General features: G+C 45.5%; 2 protein-coding genes across 4 annotated transcripts in view; one reads left to right on the top strand and one right to left on the bottom strand.

Moving 5' to 3' along the window:
• STX3 (syntaxin 3) overlaps window positions 1–5,131 on the top strand; it is a 44,001-nt gene extending 38,870 nt beyond the window's left edge. For 2 of the 3 annotated variants that reach the window (XM_047775645.1, XM_047775646.1), the window contains exons 11-12: window positions 1,531–4,010; window positions 4,503–5,131. The gene's annotated coding sequence lies outside the window, so the exon portion shown is untranslated. The remainder of the gene's footprint in view (window positions 1–1,530; window positions 4,011–4,502) is intronic. The other variant, XM_047775644.1, reaches the window with a different exon arrangement.
• Window positions 5,132–6,952: 1,821 nt separating this feature from the next.
• MRPL16 (mitochondrial ribosomal protein L16) lies at window positions 6,953–11,674 on the bottom strand. The gene is made up of 4 exons (XM_047775643.1): window positions 11,500–11,674; window positions 11,092–11,157; window positions 8,501–8,649; window positions 6,953–7,632 (listed from the first exon to the last, which is right to left on the bottom strand). The coding sequence occupies exons 1-4, from the start codon at window positions 11,552–11,554 to the stop codon at window positions 7,147–7,149; spliced, it is 756 nt and encodes a 251-aa protein (XP_047631599.1). The 5' UTR covers window positions 11,555–11,674; the 3' UTR covers window positions 6,953–7,146.
• Window positions 11,675–18,375: the final 6,701 nt, after the last annotated feature.

Below are 18,375 nucleotides of genomic sequence, written 5' to 3'. Positions count from 1 at the left end.
CATCATTCCTCCTTACTAACACCTCTCTGTAAATCTCACTCTTCAACACAAAATTGGGAATATACTCTCAATTATTTAACGTGTCCCCAGTGTTGGAGGGTTGTTATTTTGCTATGACTAACAGCGTGACCAACTTATATTTTCTGATTTCTGTTTTCTCTTTATTACAATTTCATAGAAGTTGGGTCACTGAGGTAATAGGTATAAAGACTTGAAGCCATAACTCTACCTTCACTTTATTTTTGCCTTTTCTGCTTCCTCCTCCCCCTGTCGCCTAGAGGGTCTGAAAGTCAAGATTATTATCACCCTACACATTTTAACTTCTTGAGACGTAAGCGGCAGTAAGGTGATTGATTTCTCATAGGTAATTAATTGGTAGGTTCTTTTTTTCCCCCCTGGCGTTTAATGGATGGTCTCTCCCCACCCTCTGGCATTTGGGCTCTAGTCCTTGATTTTTTTTTTTTTTTTCCTCCTTGTAGAGTTTTATTCTGACTCTTAATTATCCCATTGGAAAAAATGTTAACGTTAAGAAAAGGTCTAAGAGGAGTTCCCCGGTGGTGCTGTCACTGCTGTGGCTTGGGTTGCTGCTGTGGCGTGGGTTTGATCCCTGGCCTGGGAATTTCTGTATGCTCTGGGCGTAACCAGAAAAAAAAAAAAGAAAAAGAAAAGGTCTAATAGTCAATATCTATCCATATCCTTGGATAAAAGATATCTTCAGTCATGGTGTAGTGCCTCTCACCATTTCTAATTCCAGGAATTCAGGATGTGGATGAATCATTCTTTAAAATAAAGAGGCTGGTTAATTCGTTGTTTTTAGTTGACTGACCTGGTCTTTAAGATGCTAAGTCATCAAGCCCATGTTGGGTCACTTCCACAGTGTCTTCCTTATTCCCTAAAGGGGTCCAGCCTGACTGATACCTAGGTCTGGACTCAGCTCTCCCACCAAGTGACCTGAGGGAGAGACGTTTCCGCATGGGGTGGGGGAAGGAAGACATCCTGGTTTATGCTCCCTGGTGGTGCACCAGCTACTGCTCCAGGATGCCCTACAGCATCCCCATCTTCAATGGGGAAGCTCTGCGAAGCTCGGCAAGGTTAGAAACTTGCCCAAAGTCTGTGCAGCTCACAAGGCAGAGCAGCCGTAACAAGACCCCTGAACTTTTTCGTATCCTTTTGCTGTGCCTTTCTGCCTTCTGAGACAGGTGGTGGATAGGGGAGTAAGGAGGAGATGATTGCGGTACCAGAAAGCTCCTGACACTTGTATTCGAGAGGTGCGGATGGGGGGGGTCCCACAGGGAGAACAGGTGTTTTCCATCAGCGATTGTGCCTCCTCACTGCCGAGTCCTCCCATGGGAACATGACAGCCCACGGGAGGGGCTGTGACAGGTCCGGGGATTGTCCTCTTTCCCCCCTCTTGTAACAGGGCATTCTGTTTCTGGAGCAGTGGGGTACCTACTTCCAGGTCCTGTCACGGGTATGCCTGTTGGATTTCTCAGGGTCCCTGCTGACTTTCCCATTGTTCTCTTTTTGCAGTTATTTCTGAGCTTTCCTCTCCACCTTCTAGCCGTGTGGCTGAGTCTTCCTGCTCTTCACCATCACCCTGGGCACTGACAGCTCCTCCTCCCCCGCCTCTTTTAGAGCCTGATTTCACTCCAGCCTTGTGGGGCCACCCTTGTTGTCTTCAGTTGGGAACGGAGTGTGCATGGCTTTCCTGAGAGAGAGAGTGGGACCCGTTCCTTTGTTTCCTTGTAACCATCCTCGACCCAGCAGACCATCTAGCCCTGGAGGAATCTGAGCTACCGATACAACCCTTCTCCTGCCCCACTGGCTCTGAAGCACCCTCTCCTGGACTATATGGACCAACCCAGCTTCTCTTTCTTCCCTCTGATGTGTCAAATCATGCCTTGCACCTTGGAGAGCCTATCTGGGACCTCCCCCAGGTGCTGAATTTTCTACCTCATGGAGTATTCTTCTCCCCAGAATTGCAATTTTTTTTTTTTTTAAAGAGGATATCTTTAACAAAGCAAAAGGCTTCTTCCAAGTTGGGCACCAGTCAGGCTTGGTCCTGAGTCTTCTACCTGGCAGGACCCCAGTCTTCACGACTTGTTGACCCTGTCCTGAAAATAGGAGGGGCTGGCAGATGTCGTTTTAGTCTTAGAAGCTTACTTGTTTGTAATTAAGCTCTTACTGTGTTCAGCTAGATGGCCAACTTCCATCTCCACGTTGTATGGCCGAATGTTTACTCAAGGGGGCGCCACCATCATGAAGTCATCTGACTTTACTGCTTGAAGGGCTGGGAATATTGTTTCCATGTGTCCATCTTGGGAACTGGCTGTTGACTGTTAGAATGATGCTTCGTGAAGGCATCGCCTTGAGGCCCCAAATAACCAGGCATTTAACATGAGGCCAGAGACAAGGTGCTTGAGTCTCAGGCTCTGGAAATGTTTCTGACTGGTGCAAGTAATTCAGTCAGTTCACGTGCTCCAAATGTACATTTATAATTGTGTGTGTGAGACATGTACACATATGCATGTGTCTCTCAGGAAGTAGGAAACTGGCAATAGAAGGTATTACAACCTAAACAAACTAACTTGAGCTGAAAAATAGGGAAGAGACATTCACTTACCTGCCAATGAATGAGTAGAAGTATGATCTTCCCGCGTCACGGAGAAACACACTGTTTTCTGCACGAGCTCTAGGAGAGTCATAGGTGGCTGGGGTGATCCCCTTTAGGTTTTTCTGCTTAGCAGACAGAAGGTGTGACAATCTTGGCGGCTCTCCCCACGTGCTGCCTGGGTTTGGCTTGTCCTGAGAACATCCCCCAGCAATTTGCTGTCATTCCTGTGACCTTTGGGATGTCCTGTCTCCAGAACTGAGTCACCTGGGGGAGGCCAAGGACTACCCAGCAGCTCTACCAGGTTGAAGAGCTTGGCAGATTCTTTGTTGCCACCCCTTCCCCACCTGCCCCCCCAATCACAGAGCAAACAACAGCCAGGAAACTTTCAAGTGTAGAGACTGCGCTCAGCTGGTGGTGAGCCCCTTAGATTCCCAGCTGGTCTTGGCTAACCTCCCTGGTTTATATTTCCTAGGACAGGGCGAGCACCCCGGTCCAGGCCCGGCCCCTGGGCTTCCTGTACAAAGGCTCCTCACTCCCATTCATTGTCCAGCTTTCAGACAGAGCCAAGGGGACCCCCTCTGGCCCATGGCTATGATGTCTGACCAGGGCTTGGCTCCAGGAAAGAGGGCAGACAAGCTCTACTCATAGCCCTTTGCTCTCAGGAGATCGAGGCCTGGGGCTTACAGTTTGGAATACAACAAGTGAAGGGTTTTTTGTCATTTGTATTTTTTTTTAAATGTAAACTTGATTATTTTATTGCTAATTTAAAAATAAATGACTTTATATTGATTGTGAAACAGCTCTGGCTCCACTTCCGGGTAAAACACTTAGTGACTGACTGCCACCCTATGGTGGTATTTGTTTAGGTTTCGGAATTTTTTTTTTTTTTTTTTTTAAACCATAGGCTAGCTCAGATGGATTGAACTTGTAAGTTTTGAAAATGGTTTAAGAATACAGAGTAGCAGTATTTGAATCTTAGGTTTCTAGTGCCCCCCTGCCGCTCCCCCAGCTTGGGTTTGCTCTCTTGAGAGTTTCCGGCCCCAGAGGGAACTCAGCCTGCTGTGATGGTATCTGGAGGGCAGAACGACACACCAAGCACCTCTGAGATCGCCGTTGATCTGATTTCTGAGTCTCTCACGGAGAAGTAACGTTTCCACCAGCATTCCGGGTTCCAGAAGCCAGATCCATCTCCCTTTCCCTCCACATCCACTTCCACGCCCAGGCCCACCCCTGCCTCCCTGCCTGTGGAACGCTCTCTGCAGTGACGTTGCTTCTCACGGGCTTTTTCTCTCCTTGTCTGGGTGAGCAGAAGAAGATCATGATCATGATCTGCTGCGTGATCCTTGCGATCATCTTAGCTTCTACCATTGGGGGCATATTTGCCTGAAAATAGAAGGTGAGCCGTCTGCGGGAGGGAGGGTCAGGCCTGTTTTCACTTCCTTGACTCCTCTGTCGCCAGGTGCCCTAATCTGGGTGGGACTGGGTGTGGAAGTAGATAAAGGTTCACAGAGAGAAAAATGTGGTGAGTGCGTTGGTAGTAGGTAGATGGGGAGGCGGAAGCCAGCAGTCTGTCCATAACCAGGTCTAAGAGCAGAAGGTTTAGCCCTGGATGCTTGGTATAAGGATGTTGATTTCCTGCGGTGACACCTGGGCCTTGGCACATGGAGGAGAAAGAACCCCTTATTGCATTAGGATCACCCTGAGCTCTTTGAAAGAGGGCCACACAGTGAACCCAAAGTCAATAAACTTCCCTTACAGGTTAGGCCAGGTGTTTCCAGCCTCATGAGTGGTCCCTAACCCCTGTAGAAGGAGGGCTTTGTGCTCCTGGCCTGGCACACGCTGCTGTATAATCTATGACTTTTCCCCTCCGTTTCTGTTATCCCTTCAGCCCTCACAGATGGATCCTCACCTGGCATTTTTAACCCTTCTTCCACCTCTGTGGTGCCATCATTTCTCCACTGCAGATTCCTCACCGGCTCTTCCTCTTTCCATTAAGAAACCTCTTATGACACAGAACCTCCACCATCTACTGGCGAAAAGTTGTGCAAAGGGAGATTCATGAAACTGTGGAACGGGGGCAGGCAGGGGTGCAGGAACAGCACTGTGTGGCTGGTTAGGGAGATGTTGGAGGACAAAGCATAATAGGTACTGTTTAGAGAATAAGCTCAGAGCCCGCACTGCCCTCACGGCTGTGAGGCAGGTACTGAAGCGCACACACCCGTTCGTCAGCAGCGTCCGGGCACTAGTTCCTTCTGCTCATCTAGGTCTCACCTTAGACCAACCCCCCATCTCCTTCCTTCTTCAGTGTCTGTTAGGATCTAAGGCAGAGTGTCCAGTGAGGCCCCCTGCCCCGTGCTTAGCACAGTGCCTGCCACTTCCAGCTGCTCAAGGATCTGTCGACTCACTTACCTGTAATTAAGCTCTGCTTTCTATGGATGAGTCATTGGATTTGACTCTGAAACCCTTTAAGGCATCAACAGAAAAGGATCTGTTTTTTTTTTTTTGTCTTTTTTTGCTATTTCTTGGGCCGCTTCCACAGCACATGGAGGTTCCCAGGCTAGGGGTTGAATCGGAGCTGCAGCCACCGGCCTGCGCCAGAGCCACAGCAACAAGGGATCCGAGCCGCGTCTGCAACCTACACCACAGCTCACGGCAACGCCGGATCCTTAACCCACTGAGCAAGGGCAGGGACCGAACCCACAACCTCATGGTTCCTACTCGGATTCGTTAACCACTGCGCCACGACGGGAACTCCAGAAAAGGATCTGTTAGTAGGAGGTGGCACAAAAAGGCCTGGGGAGGGGTTGATCCATCTATGCAAAAAGACACAGGCCCCCCATTACTACCGCATCCACTTGAAGTCTTTTTTCTACGGGAGATGGGAGAGAGTTCTGTCTCCAGCCTCTTGCTGTGCAGAGATGGGCTGCCCCAGGACTGTGGTTCAGTAACTAAATGTGGACCCCAAACAAAACCGGCTTATGCTGTGGCTGAACACACCCAACAGTCATCAGTACCAAGCTGTAAGGACCACAACCAGAAGAGGTGATGACATTCGGTCAGGTGAAATAATGCAGTCACTTGCTTCACTTTTGGTTTTTGCTATCAGCTGAAACTGACTTTGTTGACCAGTAACACATGTACAAGAAGCTGTTGCAAACACTGTCCCCATTTCAAGGTCAGATGTGTTCTAATGCAATTTAGTGATTAGTTTTATTGCAAGAGGTTCACTAAGATACATTAAAAATCACAGTGTACAGTTCTTGAGGACCACACAGCGGCATAAACTTGGTCCTTTTGGTAAATTACTTTGCCAGAGATCTTACTTTTTAAGAAAGTGGGATAGGAAACCCTGACATTTTAGTCAGTGTCCTGTTTTCTACCCACTTTCAAAGCAAATCATGTACTATTTCTGTCTGTAGTTCCTTTAGTTTGAATACAGGATAGAAGCCACTGCTGGCGAGCACTGAAAAGCAGCTTGCTTTTGAAAAAAGCCAACAGGGAGCAGGACCCATGGGGCTTGACTCACACGGGGCCCTTGTTCATTCGGCAGTAACGGCCTGAGTGCGGGTGGCGCCTGTGCTGTGCTAAGACCTTCAGGGACAAAGACAGAGCCAAACACTCCCCGCCCTCAGGATGTCAGGCCTAGGAAAGATCACACAGTTCTGCTGTTGTTTTTATCAGTTCCTTTTGCTAAGAGGCAATGGTGTGTTCCTTGCCATACTGTCCAACAACCCCCCCTTCCAAGACTGGGAGAAGATGGGTCACTGGGCATAAATAAATATGTGGAATTAACTCGTGTACTGTTGCTTTCTTTGCTTTCCTAGAAATATTAAGTTTGTAACTAGCAAAATGTCATAGAAACTAGCTTCTGAAGTGTGCATATATAAAAGGCATACAGATATTCAGTCTGACTTGCATCAGAGATGGGAGATGCAAATATTTGCTTCAGCCTTGAAGACATACATCTTCTAGCTGGGGAGAACCAGGGCTTCTCAAAGTCCATCAGGCCTGGTCCTTAATCATTTAAGGGACTGAGTGACCAATGAGAGGTGTATCTTTTTTGTCAAATTATTTATTTATTTTTAGGGCCACACCCATGGCATATGAAGGTTCCTGGGCTAGGGGTCTAATTGGAACTACAGCTGCTGGCATATTCCACAGCATCGCCAGATCTGAGCCGCATCTGTGACCTACATCACAGCTTATGGCAACACTGGATCCTTAACCCACTGAGCAAGGCCAGGGACTGAACCCACAACTTCATGGTTCTAGTTGGATTCATTTCTGCTGCACCACGACGGGAACTCCGAGAGGTACACCTTGAGGTGATACTCAAACTTTAACATAAATATAATGTACTTTAATAATAAAAACGACAGATAATGTACAGTTTTTCAGAAAACATCTATCATATGCTGCTCCTTGGGTTATGACATCAGAGCTACCCAGAGACTTTAAGGCCTGGCTGAGAGGAATAAAGAGGTAGATTCCCTCTCTTAACGGCCTGTATATCTGTCCTCGTCATGTCCTCACTACACACGCTCAGGCGTGTAGAACTTGCCCCAGTACCGCCCCTTGTGGGTCAGGTCGTAGGGGCTCAGCACTTTCCGTATCCCCAGCATGTTGGCAGTGGCGATGCGCTCAAAGGTCCAGGGGTTTTGGTTGTTCCGTTCTCGTTCCTCTTGATCTTTCCGCATCTTTTCTAGAGTCTCACGGCTCACAGCCTTCGCGGGGAAGGGCAACTTGTGGGCAACCAGGTCGAGGAAACCTTGTACCTCTTTGAATTCACAACGCCCGCCCATCTCTACGATGAGGCGGCCGGCCTTCACAGGAGTCACGTAGTGATCGATGGCACCTTTGCCGCCCCCCATCCGCTGTCCCATGCCCTTGCGGGTGATGGGCTTGAAAGGGGCTGGTACCCGCCACAAGGCAAACATGTTCTTGGGGTCCATAGAGCGGTTGATTGTCAGGCGCATCATTTCAAAATGCCCCCAGTGGAGGTAACCGCCACCCAGCGCCTAAAGGTAAATGGAAGAAACAGAAACACATGGGATTGAGGCTGCCTTCGTGGCCTCTACTCTCGTGTCTCTCATGGTATCTGTGCCACCAGTGATACACATGAAAGTAAAACTGACCTAAGTTTCATAAGTGCCATGGAGGAAAAGCCTCAGTGGTAGATGGGAACAAGAGTGGACTTGCTTCATTGGACAGCCAGAGAAGACTCCTTTGAGGAGGTGACATTTATAGCTGAGGCCAGAATGGCACGAACCAGCCAAAGGAAAACAGATCTGAGTGTTTCAGGCACAGGTGAAGGTTTTGGTGCAGCAACTGGCTTGGTGAGTCTGAGCAGAAGCCGGTGAGGCTGGAGTAGAGGGAATGGAACGGACTGATATTGTGAGAGGATGGCAGGCTCTTGTGCAGGCCGCGGGAGGGGACTTTAAAACACCACTCTGGCTGCCTGATGGAAGATAAATCCTGGTCCACAGCCGTATGTGTAGCTACTGACATCAAGCCTTCACAGAAACTACCTGATGAGTAAGGAAACATACTACATACTGTCCCACCTACTGAATCATGGACAGTTTTATTTTGCCCAGAGGCTTAGATCTCATGGTCTGCTTATGGGGTATTATTATTATTATGATGATCATTAGGTGGCCTCTTCCTTCCCCTGTTTTTACATTATTTTCATTATTACATTATGTTATATATCATATAAAACAAAAACCATTTATAACTCAAACATTTGTTGGGTACTGCATATCAGTTCAAAGAGCAACTGGTGGCAGTTCTAATAAAACCTGTGGAGGAAGAGACTAAGATTAACTCAATGAGTCTTTTTTAATACCTGGTTTCAAACCTGTAGCCGCCTGACCCTGAACTCACCAAGATTGCAAAGCGGCCTTCTGTGAACTCAGTGGCTTCAGTGGAAGGTCCCCGTATGTCACTCAGGTTTTTACGTTCTCTTCTCACTTTTGGCACAAGTGGTACCCTTTCAACAAATCTAAGCTTCGGCTTTTCAGGAATGGCAACATCTAAAAGGAGAATAGACCAAGAGTAAGGCAAACTACTCATCTCGAGGGATTCATTTTCGTCCTAGAAGATGGATGACAATCAGGTCAAAGTCTTAAAGTTACCATTCAGCAATTCCAAAAATGTGTCAGATTATCTTGTGGACTCTTTCACTGACACTGGAATCTTTTGGCTATGACAGTGGTAGATGCAAACATTTTTGAGCCTTGTAAGATAGCAAAGTTTTAATCTTCAAACAAAAACTCTTTTATTACATGCCTCCTCTGTGCCTGATGCTAAAAAAAGGAATAGAGATATGAGACTGTTACAAAGTAACATTAGGTAACTTTTTTTTTTTTTTTGGGTGACTGTACAAAGTGCTGGAATGAGCTGCTTTATGTGCATTATCTCATCTAATCTTTAAAACAACTTTAGAGCCTTGGTACTATTTTAGGACTTCCTTTTTAATTAAAAAAATTGTTAATTATCACAAAATGACCACCGTTAAACACACCCACATAATTTAGCCAGATCAAGAAACATTAGGCAGGTAGTATTTTTTTTTTTTAAATGGCTGCACCCATGGTATATGGAAGTTCCGGGCCAGGGACTGAATCTGAGCTGTAGCTGTGGCAATGCCAGATCCTTTGACCCACTGTGCTGGGACAGGGATGGAACCCACACTTCCATAGTGATCCAAGCCACTGCCACAGTGGGAACTCCAGGCAGATAGTATTTTTATTTTTATTTTATTTATTTGCTTTTTAGGGCCGCACCCATGGCACATGGAGTTTCCCAGGCTAGGGGTTGAATTGGAGCTACAGCTGCTGGCCTACACCACAGCCACAGGAATGATAGATGTGAGCTGCATCTGTGACCTATACCACAGCTCACAGCAATGCCAGATTCTTAACCCACTGAGCAAGGCCAGGGATTCCCTGTGTCCTCATGGATGCTAGTCAGATTCGGTTCCGTTGAATCACGATGGGAACTCTTGGCAGGTAGTATTTTTAATCTCCATCTTATAAATGTGGAACTTCAGGCTGAGACAAGTTTAATAATTTGGTCTGGGCCATCCAGTTAAAACAGCAGGGCCAGACAGTACAAGACTTAAGAAAAAAAACTACCACACTGCCTCTTTGGATATCATGGAGGTAGAGGAAAGAACACTCCTACTGTACGTGAAAATATCTAAGTTCTCCAGTTCTGCCACATTCTTACCGGGAATGTCCAACCTAGTACTCAATCAGTGCTTTTTCCCTTATATATTCAGACGCTTTTCATGTTGAGACCTGCACGATATGCAGCAGCTTGCTGGGTAAAGGCAGGTGGGCTGAAAGGTAGGCCAGACATGCTCTGTCTTTATCATGTCTGGCAATTTGACAATATGGGAAAAAAAAAAAGTAACTTGTAAGTCATTTAAAGCATTGCTATAGTAAACAATCATGGCTCTTTGATGGAGTCAAGTATAAAACAAGAGACCTTAAAGCTACAGAAACTGCACCTGTTATTTCTATATGAGAGCTACAGAGAAACTTAGTAATGCTTTCCCCTGCCTCCAAGCTCATATGTACTCCAGTGCTTGTAGTAGTTTCACAATTATATGTAGAAGATAAGGCCCTCAAAGAACCAGGCTCCTTTCATTTTCTTGAGATTTCCAATATATTAAAACAAAACACCCAAACCCCCCAGAGTTTCCACAGTGGCAATGGTGGGTTAAAGATCCACTCTGTGGCAGTGCAGGTTTGCTCCCAGCACAGTGGGCTAAGGATAACTGCAGCTCAGATTCAGTCTCTTGCCAGGGGAACCTCTATATGCAATGGGTGCAGCCGAGAGAGAAAAAGAGGAAAGAAAAGAAAGAGAAAGAGTCAGATTTACCAAATGGGGGGCTTACCTTAACTGTTATATTAACAATTGCCTTTTTTTTTTTTTTTTTTACAAATGCTTTTCTTTTAATGCTGTTAATGAATGCATATATGTAACCTCATTTGGAAAAAAAACATCAAAAGTCTAAATTTCAGGCCAATTAGCTGTAGCTGAGAGGTAGGCTGTGGGCCACTCACCAGTAAAATACTATTGGGGAGAAATTCCATTAAACGTTTGCTCCTTAAAAGCAGGGGCCTTTGCGCGCGCGCGCGGGGGGGGGGGGTTCTCTTTTGTTCTAGAAGCGTTTAGAACACTCCTGGAATGTAGCAGGCTCTTAATACATATTTACTGAATTGGTGACTGGGAGAGGGGGCACAAGGACACTATTTTTTTGGGGGCCACACCCACGGTATGTGGAAACTCGTGGGCCAGAGATCGAACCAGTGCCACAGCTGTAACCAGAGCCACAGCAGTGACAATGCCGGATCCTTAACCCGCTGAACTACGAGAGAACTCTGAACACTCCCTTTCTTCACCTACCCTCAGCTGGGTTCCATCACTAAAAAGGCTTACGAACTTGAAAACAGATAAGCTCTCACCTTCAAAAGTTGGCACCGGGAGCAGCGTCTTGAAGCCAGCAGTGGCGGACGGGGCTGCCCAAGAATCTACAAAGACAGATCAAGTTAAATGACCAAGGCCACAAAGCCAGGGCCCGGTACACTCTGGGTCAAAGATGCTTCGGACTGGGGTGTCTCGTGGGTTTGGGACGCGGATTCCATTAAAGTGGCTCACAGGCTCTGGTCCCCCAAAAGAGAACAACCGGGGACGCTGGGCGCCAACTCCTGGTTGCGCGAAGGCTGGGACCATTTTGCAAGAATCTTAGGCGAGAGAGGCGGCAGTGCCCTCCCGGTGCTCCAGTGCGTGCAAAGCCTTTGTACGAGAATACACGAATGGGGCGGGGGGTGCGGGCGGGAGGCAAGGCCTAGAGGGACCACGGGACTTCTGACCTGACAAAGGCGCTCGCAAGAGGGGCGCGCAGGCGCGAGCCAGCAGCCGCCACATGATAACACGCGCGCGGCCACGCCAAGCTCCCCACGGCGACCGCGGCGGTCACTTCGACCCAGGGAAGCAGAACGGAGTTCTGCAACCGCGCCGGAAACGGCTCTGGCCGGAAGTTGCGTTCGCACCGGTCCACCCCGCAGAGAGTCCCGGGTGGAAACGGAAGAAGATAGAGACTCCGGGCTTGGGTTCCGGCCTGGTGACTGGGCTCACGCCCGGGCTATCTCGGCTCTCCATCCAGTTAGGAGTCTCTCCCCAGATGGAGGCGGCAGGGTGATGAGTTTCCTCCGCGGGGTATTAGCTGAGAAAGCAGGAGTTCATATGGCAGACTGAACAGCTCACTACCTTCCACCACTTCTCTACCCGCAACCGTAACCTAGAAAATACCGTCATCATTGCCTTCACATTTACTGGGCGCTTGCAGTGCTTACGGCACCGACTACCTCATTCTTGCTTTCAGGCCTCCCAACAAATCCGTGCGCTAAGTCATTACATCCACTTGGCAGATTCCATCCCGAGGGTCAAAGAATTTAACTTTCTCAGGGTCACACAGCAGGAAAACAGTACAATCAGAATTTGAGCACAGGCTTGTGACTCTAGAGACCCCAGTGAATGGACAATGTTACAACTCGATATCGAGTGGAAATGTAAAAAGGTATGATTATTCTGGGAGAATGTTGGGGAAATCATTTTTATGGGCCTGAAGCTTTTTAACATTTAGAATAAAAGAGGCTCTTTCCCCAAGCGTTTAGGACCAAATGGGATTACCAACTGAGGCTGAGGTCTATTGTACTTAAATCAAGCTAAATCTGTGCGTGGTCTTTGTCCGGGGATTAATTTCATAAACGGCAGCAAATAAAGCCTGTCATCTTGCAAAGCTACTGGGAGAACTCTCCCTGTCTAGTTTTTTGCACTTCTTGATTATTTACACACTGAATCTGTATCAAAAGAGTAACTGGATTTTATTACAGCCAATTATTTTCTATACCAGAAGCAGTTCTCTAAGGGTTAAACTGCCTCTTCTTCCTCAGCCTGTGTCAGATTCTGGGTAGCTCTTCTGTGTTCCTCCTCCCTTCCACCAAAGGTGGGAGGTTCAGATGTGCTCAGGTATTTAAAAATCTCAAACTGAATACTGTATAATAGTGTTTGGGATGGGGAGTAAAACTGTAGTATAATCAATTTTTGGTCTCTAATTCTTTTGGTGCCCTAAAATTTCTCCCTCATTGTTTATTTTAAAAAAACTAAAAATTAACTCTGAGTTCTACATTTAAATAGTAACTATAATTTCTATTTTTTTTCCTTATAAGAGTTAAGTACAGTGGAGGATACAAATCTGAAAAACCAGTGATCCTGTTCTTTATGAATTCATGTAGATATGGTATGTTGAGATTACAAATATCTACTGTTGAGATATGAGAAATATAAATAAAGGATTGTGAGAAATTGAAGGAGGGACCTGAGGTCTTCCCTGATCATGGAAAAAGGGGTTTCCCTCCTTTGATTTCTTATAGCGGTTTATTTACACTTCTCTTCTGATAGTTCAGTGTTAGTTATTTGTGGAAAGCTGAAGTTGAGGGATTAAATGATTTGCTATAGAGCTGGTATGATGCAAAGTAGGGATAAGAACCTTGATGAAATTAACTTTTATCAGAATGAGTTTGCTAACACCTCCCAAAATATAGTCTTCGGACTTTTCTGAGGACTTTGTGAAAAATATCTGGTATTTGTCTTTCTGTTTCTTATGTCACTTAGTATGAGAATCTCTAGTTGCACCCATGTTGCTGCAAATGGCATGATTTTATACTTTTTTATGGCTGTGTAGTATTCCATTGTATATATGTTCCATATTCATTCATCTCTTGATGGACATTTAGGTTGTTTCCATGTCTTGGCTATTGTGAATAGTCCTGCAATGAACATAAGGGTGCATGTATCTTTTGAAATAGAGTTTTGTCTGGATATATGCCCAGGAGTGGGATTGTTGGATTATATGGTAGTTCTATATTTAGTTTTCAGAGGAACCTCCATACTGATTTCCATAGCAGTTATACCAATTTGCATTCTCACCAACAGTGTAGGAGGGTTCCCTTCTCTACACACCCTGTCCAGCATTTCTTATTTGTAGACTTATTAATGATGGCCATTCTGACTTGTGTAAGAAAAGAATGTACATATATATACATACATATGTATGATTGGGTCACTTTGTTGTGCAACAGAAATTGTCATAACATTATAAATCAACTATAACAAAAAGGTAAATATCTTGTTCCTATTTAAGAAGAAACTCTAAAGGTGGGGTTCAGGAATTCTTTTGTGAACTAGCCCCATGGGTGATGCTAATGCCTAATCAAGTTTAGCAATCGGTTCTCTGTGAGTAATTTGAAAATTTAAAAGTAGGGTATAGTTACAAGGCATTGTCTCTGAATTATCCAGGCCTATATCCATTGGGACTTATTTTTTTCCATCCATATAAAAATTATCTCGCATCTCAGTTTTTAATCTTCTCATTTTAAAATCAAGAGATAGCAGAAACCTGTAGCCAAGTCCCAGATATGATTGTTGACTTAAATGGCACACACACACACGTATGTATATGTGTGTATGCACTCTCATTTTAATAAAAAGATTGTGTTTTTTATCAGATTCTGATCACAATATCATAATGTAATAAATGACCATTCAATCTCTTCACTTCAGGAAGCACACAGGACCTTCTCACAGGGCTAGTTAACATTAACTTTTTAAAAAAAATCAACCTAGCTTCCATATAGTGTAGAGCATTTTTTTTTTTTTTGTCTTTTTAGGGCCACACCTGTGGCATATGGAAGTTCCCAGGCTAGGGGTCGAATTGGAGCTATAGCTGCTGGCCTACATCATAGCCACAGCAACACCAGATTCAAGCTGCATCTGCGACCTACACCACAGCTGATGGCAATGCCGGATCCTTAACCCACTGAGCGAGGCCAGGGATTGAACCTGCAACCTCATGGTTCCTAGTCGGGTTCGTTTCCACTGTGCCACAACAGGAACTCCATAAAGGGCAATGGTACCATAGTTTTTTCCATAACGGAAAATGGTGTAGTCTAATACAGTAATAATAATGATGAACACATTGGAGTGAAAATCCCTGCTACTTAGAAAGGGCTTTTAAATACCCATGATTATCCTTTTAGAATACTTTATTATTTTTTTAGCTGCACCATAGCATTTGACATTCCTGGGCCAGCAGCAGACTTGTGCCGCAGCACCTACCAGAGCCACATCAGTGACAATGCCAGATCCTTAACCTGCTGTGTCAGGAGGGAGCTCCTAGAATCCTTTTTTTTTTTTAAATTTAAGTTTTTTTTTTCCATTATAGCTGGTTTACAGTGTTCTGTCAGTTTTCTACGTATAGCAAGGTGACCCGGTCACACATACATATACATTCTTTTTCTCACGTTGTCATGCTCCATCATAAGTGACTAGATATAGTTCCCTGTGCTATACAGCAGGATCTCATTACTAATCCATTCCAAAGGCAATAGTTTGTAATATTACCCTAAAATTCCCAGTCCATCCCACTCCCTCCCCCTCCCCCTTTTCAACCACAAGTCTGTTCTCCGTGTCCAGGATTTTCTTTTCTGTGGAAAGGTTCATTTGTGCCATATATCAGATTCCAGATACAAGTGAAATCATACGGTATTTGTCTTTCTCTTTCTGACTTACTTCACTCAGGATGAGAGTCTCTAGTTCTATCCATGTTGCTGCAAATGGCATTATTCCATTCTTTTTTAATGGCTGAGTAGTAGTCCATTGTATATACATACCACAGCTTCCTAATCCAATTGGCTGTCGATGGACATTTGGGTCGTTTCCATGTCTTGGCTATTGTGAATAGTGCTGCAATGAACATATGGGTGCATGTGTCTTTTTCAAGGAAAGCTTTGTCTGGATATATGCCCAAGAGTGGGATTGTGGGGTTATATGGTAGTTCTATGTATAGATTTCTAAGGTACCTCCATACTATTCTCCACAGTGATTGTACCTGCTTACATTCCCACCAACAGTGCAGGAGGGTTCCCTTTTCTCCACACCCTCTCCAGCATTTGTTATTTGTGGACTTACTAATGATGGCCATTCTGACTGGTGTGAGGTGGTATCGTGGTAGTTTTGATTTGCATTTCTCTAATAATCAGGGATGTTGAGGAATTTTTCATGTGCTTGTTGGCCATCTAGAATCCTTTTTGTAATGGATGATTGTGGTGGAAATGAGGCATTGGGAGATTTTCATTCAATTCACAAGTATCTATTGAGTGTCTACCTACTGTCATTAGAAAAATTAATGTGTCTACCCATATTCCAGAGCGTTACTGCTAGAGTTAATCCCAACTTGTGGGGTTACTAAGGTTTTGCAAGAGAACTATTTTCTGTATTTCTCTTGGAGTAAGTCAACAGGCACAAAGAATGGATCAACTCCTAGTTATTTGACCAAGAAGAAGGAACAATGCCAACTCTTGCTCCTGCTTTTGTGTTGGCATTCACAGACAAGAACCACGGTATTCCTGGGAGCAGTTTCACCATAATAAATGATTCCCTGTGTGGCTTAGTCAAGTTATTTTATTTTATTTTGTCTTTTGTCTTTTCAGGGCCGCACTCGAAGCATATGGAGGTTCCCAGGCTAGGAGTCCAGTCGGAGCTACAGCCGCTGGCCTATGCCAGAGCTGCAGCAATGCCAGGTCCGAGCTGTGTCTGCAACCTACACCACAGCTCACAGCAATGCTGGATCCTTAACCCACTGAGCGAGGCCAGGGATCGAACCCGAAACCTCATGATTCCTATCGGGTTCGTTTCCGCTGTGCCGCGACGGGAACTCATCGGTCAAGTTATTTACACATCTGTTATTATAGACCATGCTGTGATCAACATCCTCATACATGCTGTTTTGGTAGTGTTTTGGTATTTCTTTTGGGGAAATTCCGAAGGAAGATGATTGGATCAAAGGGATATTCATTTAAAACCATTTTGCTTCATACAGTTACGCCCAAATTGGCCTTTATCAACAATGAGGAGTTCCCATCACAGTGAGTTAAGAACTCGACATAGTGTCTGTGAGGATACGGGTTTGATCTCTGGCCTTGCTCAGTGGGTTAAGGATTCCATGTTGCCACAAACTGTGGTGTAGTTCACAGATGCGGTTCAGATCTGACATTGCTGTGGCTGTGGTGTAGGCCAGCAGCTGCAGTTCCTATTCCACCCCTAGCTGGGAACTCCCATATGCTGTAGGTGTGGCTGTAAAAAAAAAAAAAAAGAAAAGAAAAAAAAAACCCAAACAAAAAAGCCCCACAGTGTATCAGAGTGCCAATTTATCTACATCCTTTCTGAGGAAAAATATTAAACTTCTTTTAAGAGCTTTGCCAATAGAAAGGTGAAAAACCCATATCTGATGTTATGTTTATAACAGGATTTGAAAGTAGGGTTGCTTCTGCCTAAGTTTTGCTGAGGCCCCAAGGGGTGTGGTAATCCCCATATCCCAATGTGAGGTGCTGGACCTCTTAGACTGGACCTATAAAAGAGCTGGTAGGAACTGGCATTGCTGTTCTTAGCTATCCACTCTCCTCCAGACTGTAAAATACACTGAAAAAAAATGAAGGAAAGAGGGAGTTCCTGTTGTGGCTCACCAGTAATGAACTGGACTAGTATCCATGAGGATGCGGGTTCGAGCCCTGGTCTTACTTGTGGGTTAAGGATCTGGTGTTGCCGAGAACTGTGGTGTAGGCTCGGATCCTGAGTTGCTGTGGCTGTGGTGTAGTTGGCATCTGCACCTCCGATTCAACCCCTAGCTTGGGAATTTACATATGCTGCAGGTGTGGCCCTAAAAATAAATAAATGAATAAAAAATTAAGAAGAGACGTGGAGACTGGTGATGACAATAAAGATTTCTTTTTTTTTTTTTTTTGGTCTTTTTGCTATTTCTTTGGGCCGCTCCCGCAGCATATGGAGGTTCCCAGGCTAGGGGTCAAATCGGAGCTGTAGCTGCCAGCCTACGCCAGAGCCACAGCAACTCGGGATCCGAGCCGCGTCTGCAACCTACACCACAACTCACGGCAACGCCGGATCGTCAACCCACTGAGCAAGGGCAGGGACTGAACCCGCAACCTCATGGTTCCTAGTCGGATTCGTTAACCACTGCGCCACGACGGGAACTCCACAATAAAGATTTCTTTGGACGGAGATGATAGATTGTGAGTCCCCCTCCCCCCGCCCCAGTGGCTAGGGACATTTCAAGCTTAATGAGGGACATTTCAAGATCACTCAGAGAGCTTGATATGGGCCCTCTGTGGTTTGGAGGGGGTTAGTCTTCACGCAGACTCAGGAAACTCTGTATTTGAAGGCTGATCAAAGTAGCCTGTGGGGTCAGAGGGAAGTTACCAAGTATCCATTGATGACATGGACCCCAGTGTAGTGTGTGGGCTTAGGGTTTTTTTAAGTCCTGTCCAATAGGACCCCGCAGAGAAGCCAGAAGAAAGAAGCTGGAAGAGCTGAAATGATGGATGTCCAGAGCCTGTACATAGAAGGAGAGTTTTATGCAACAGCCAACCATTTAGCAGAGATGAATTTGTCTGCATCAAGGGGACCAAAATGTCCTCCGCAATTAATGTGTGTGTGTGTGTGTGTGTTTGTGTATGTGTATGTAAGTGTATGTGTATATTTTTGTGGGTATGATGTTTGTGGGTGTGTATATGTGTGTGTTCTCTGAAGACTCCATACAGAAGCCATGAGAGAAAGAGTATTTAAATTATACCTGGACCAAGTCAGCACCCAGGTATTGGGTGCTTTAACAG

This window comes from Phacochoerus africanus, chromosome 4, assembly GCF_016906955.1.
Source record: "Phacochoerus africanus isolate WHEZ1 chromosome 4, ROS_Pafr_v1, whole genome shotgun sequence".
Lineage (NCBI taxonomy): Eukaryota > Metazoa > Chordata > Mammalia > Artiodactyla > Suidae > Phacochoerus > Phacochoerus africanus.
This window is presented reverse-complemented; position numbering and strand designations above follow the sequence as displayed.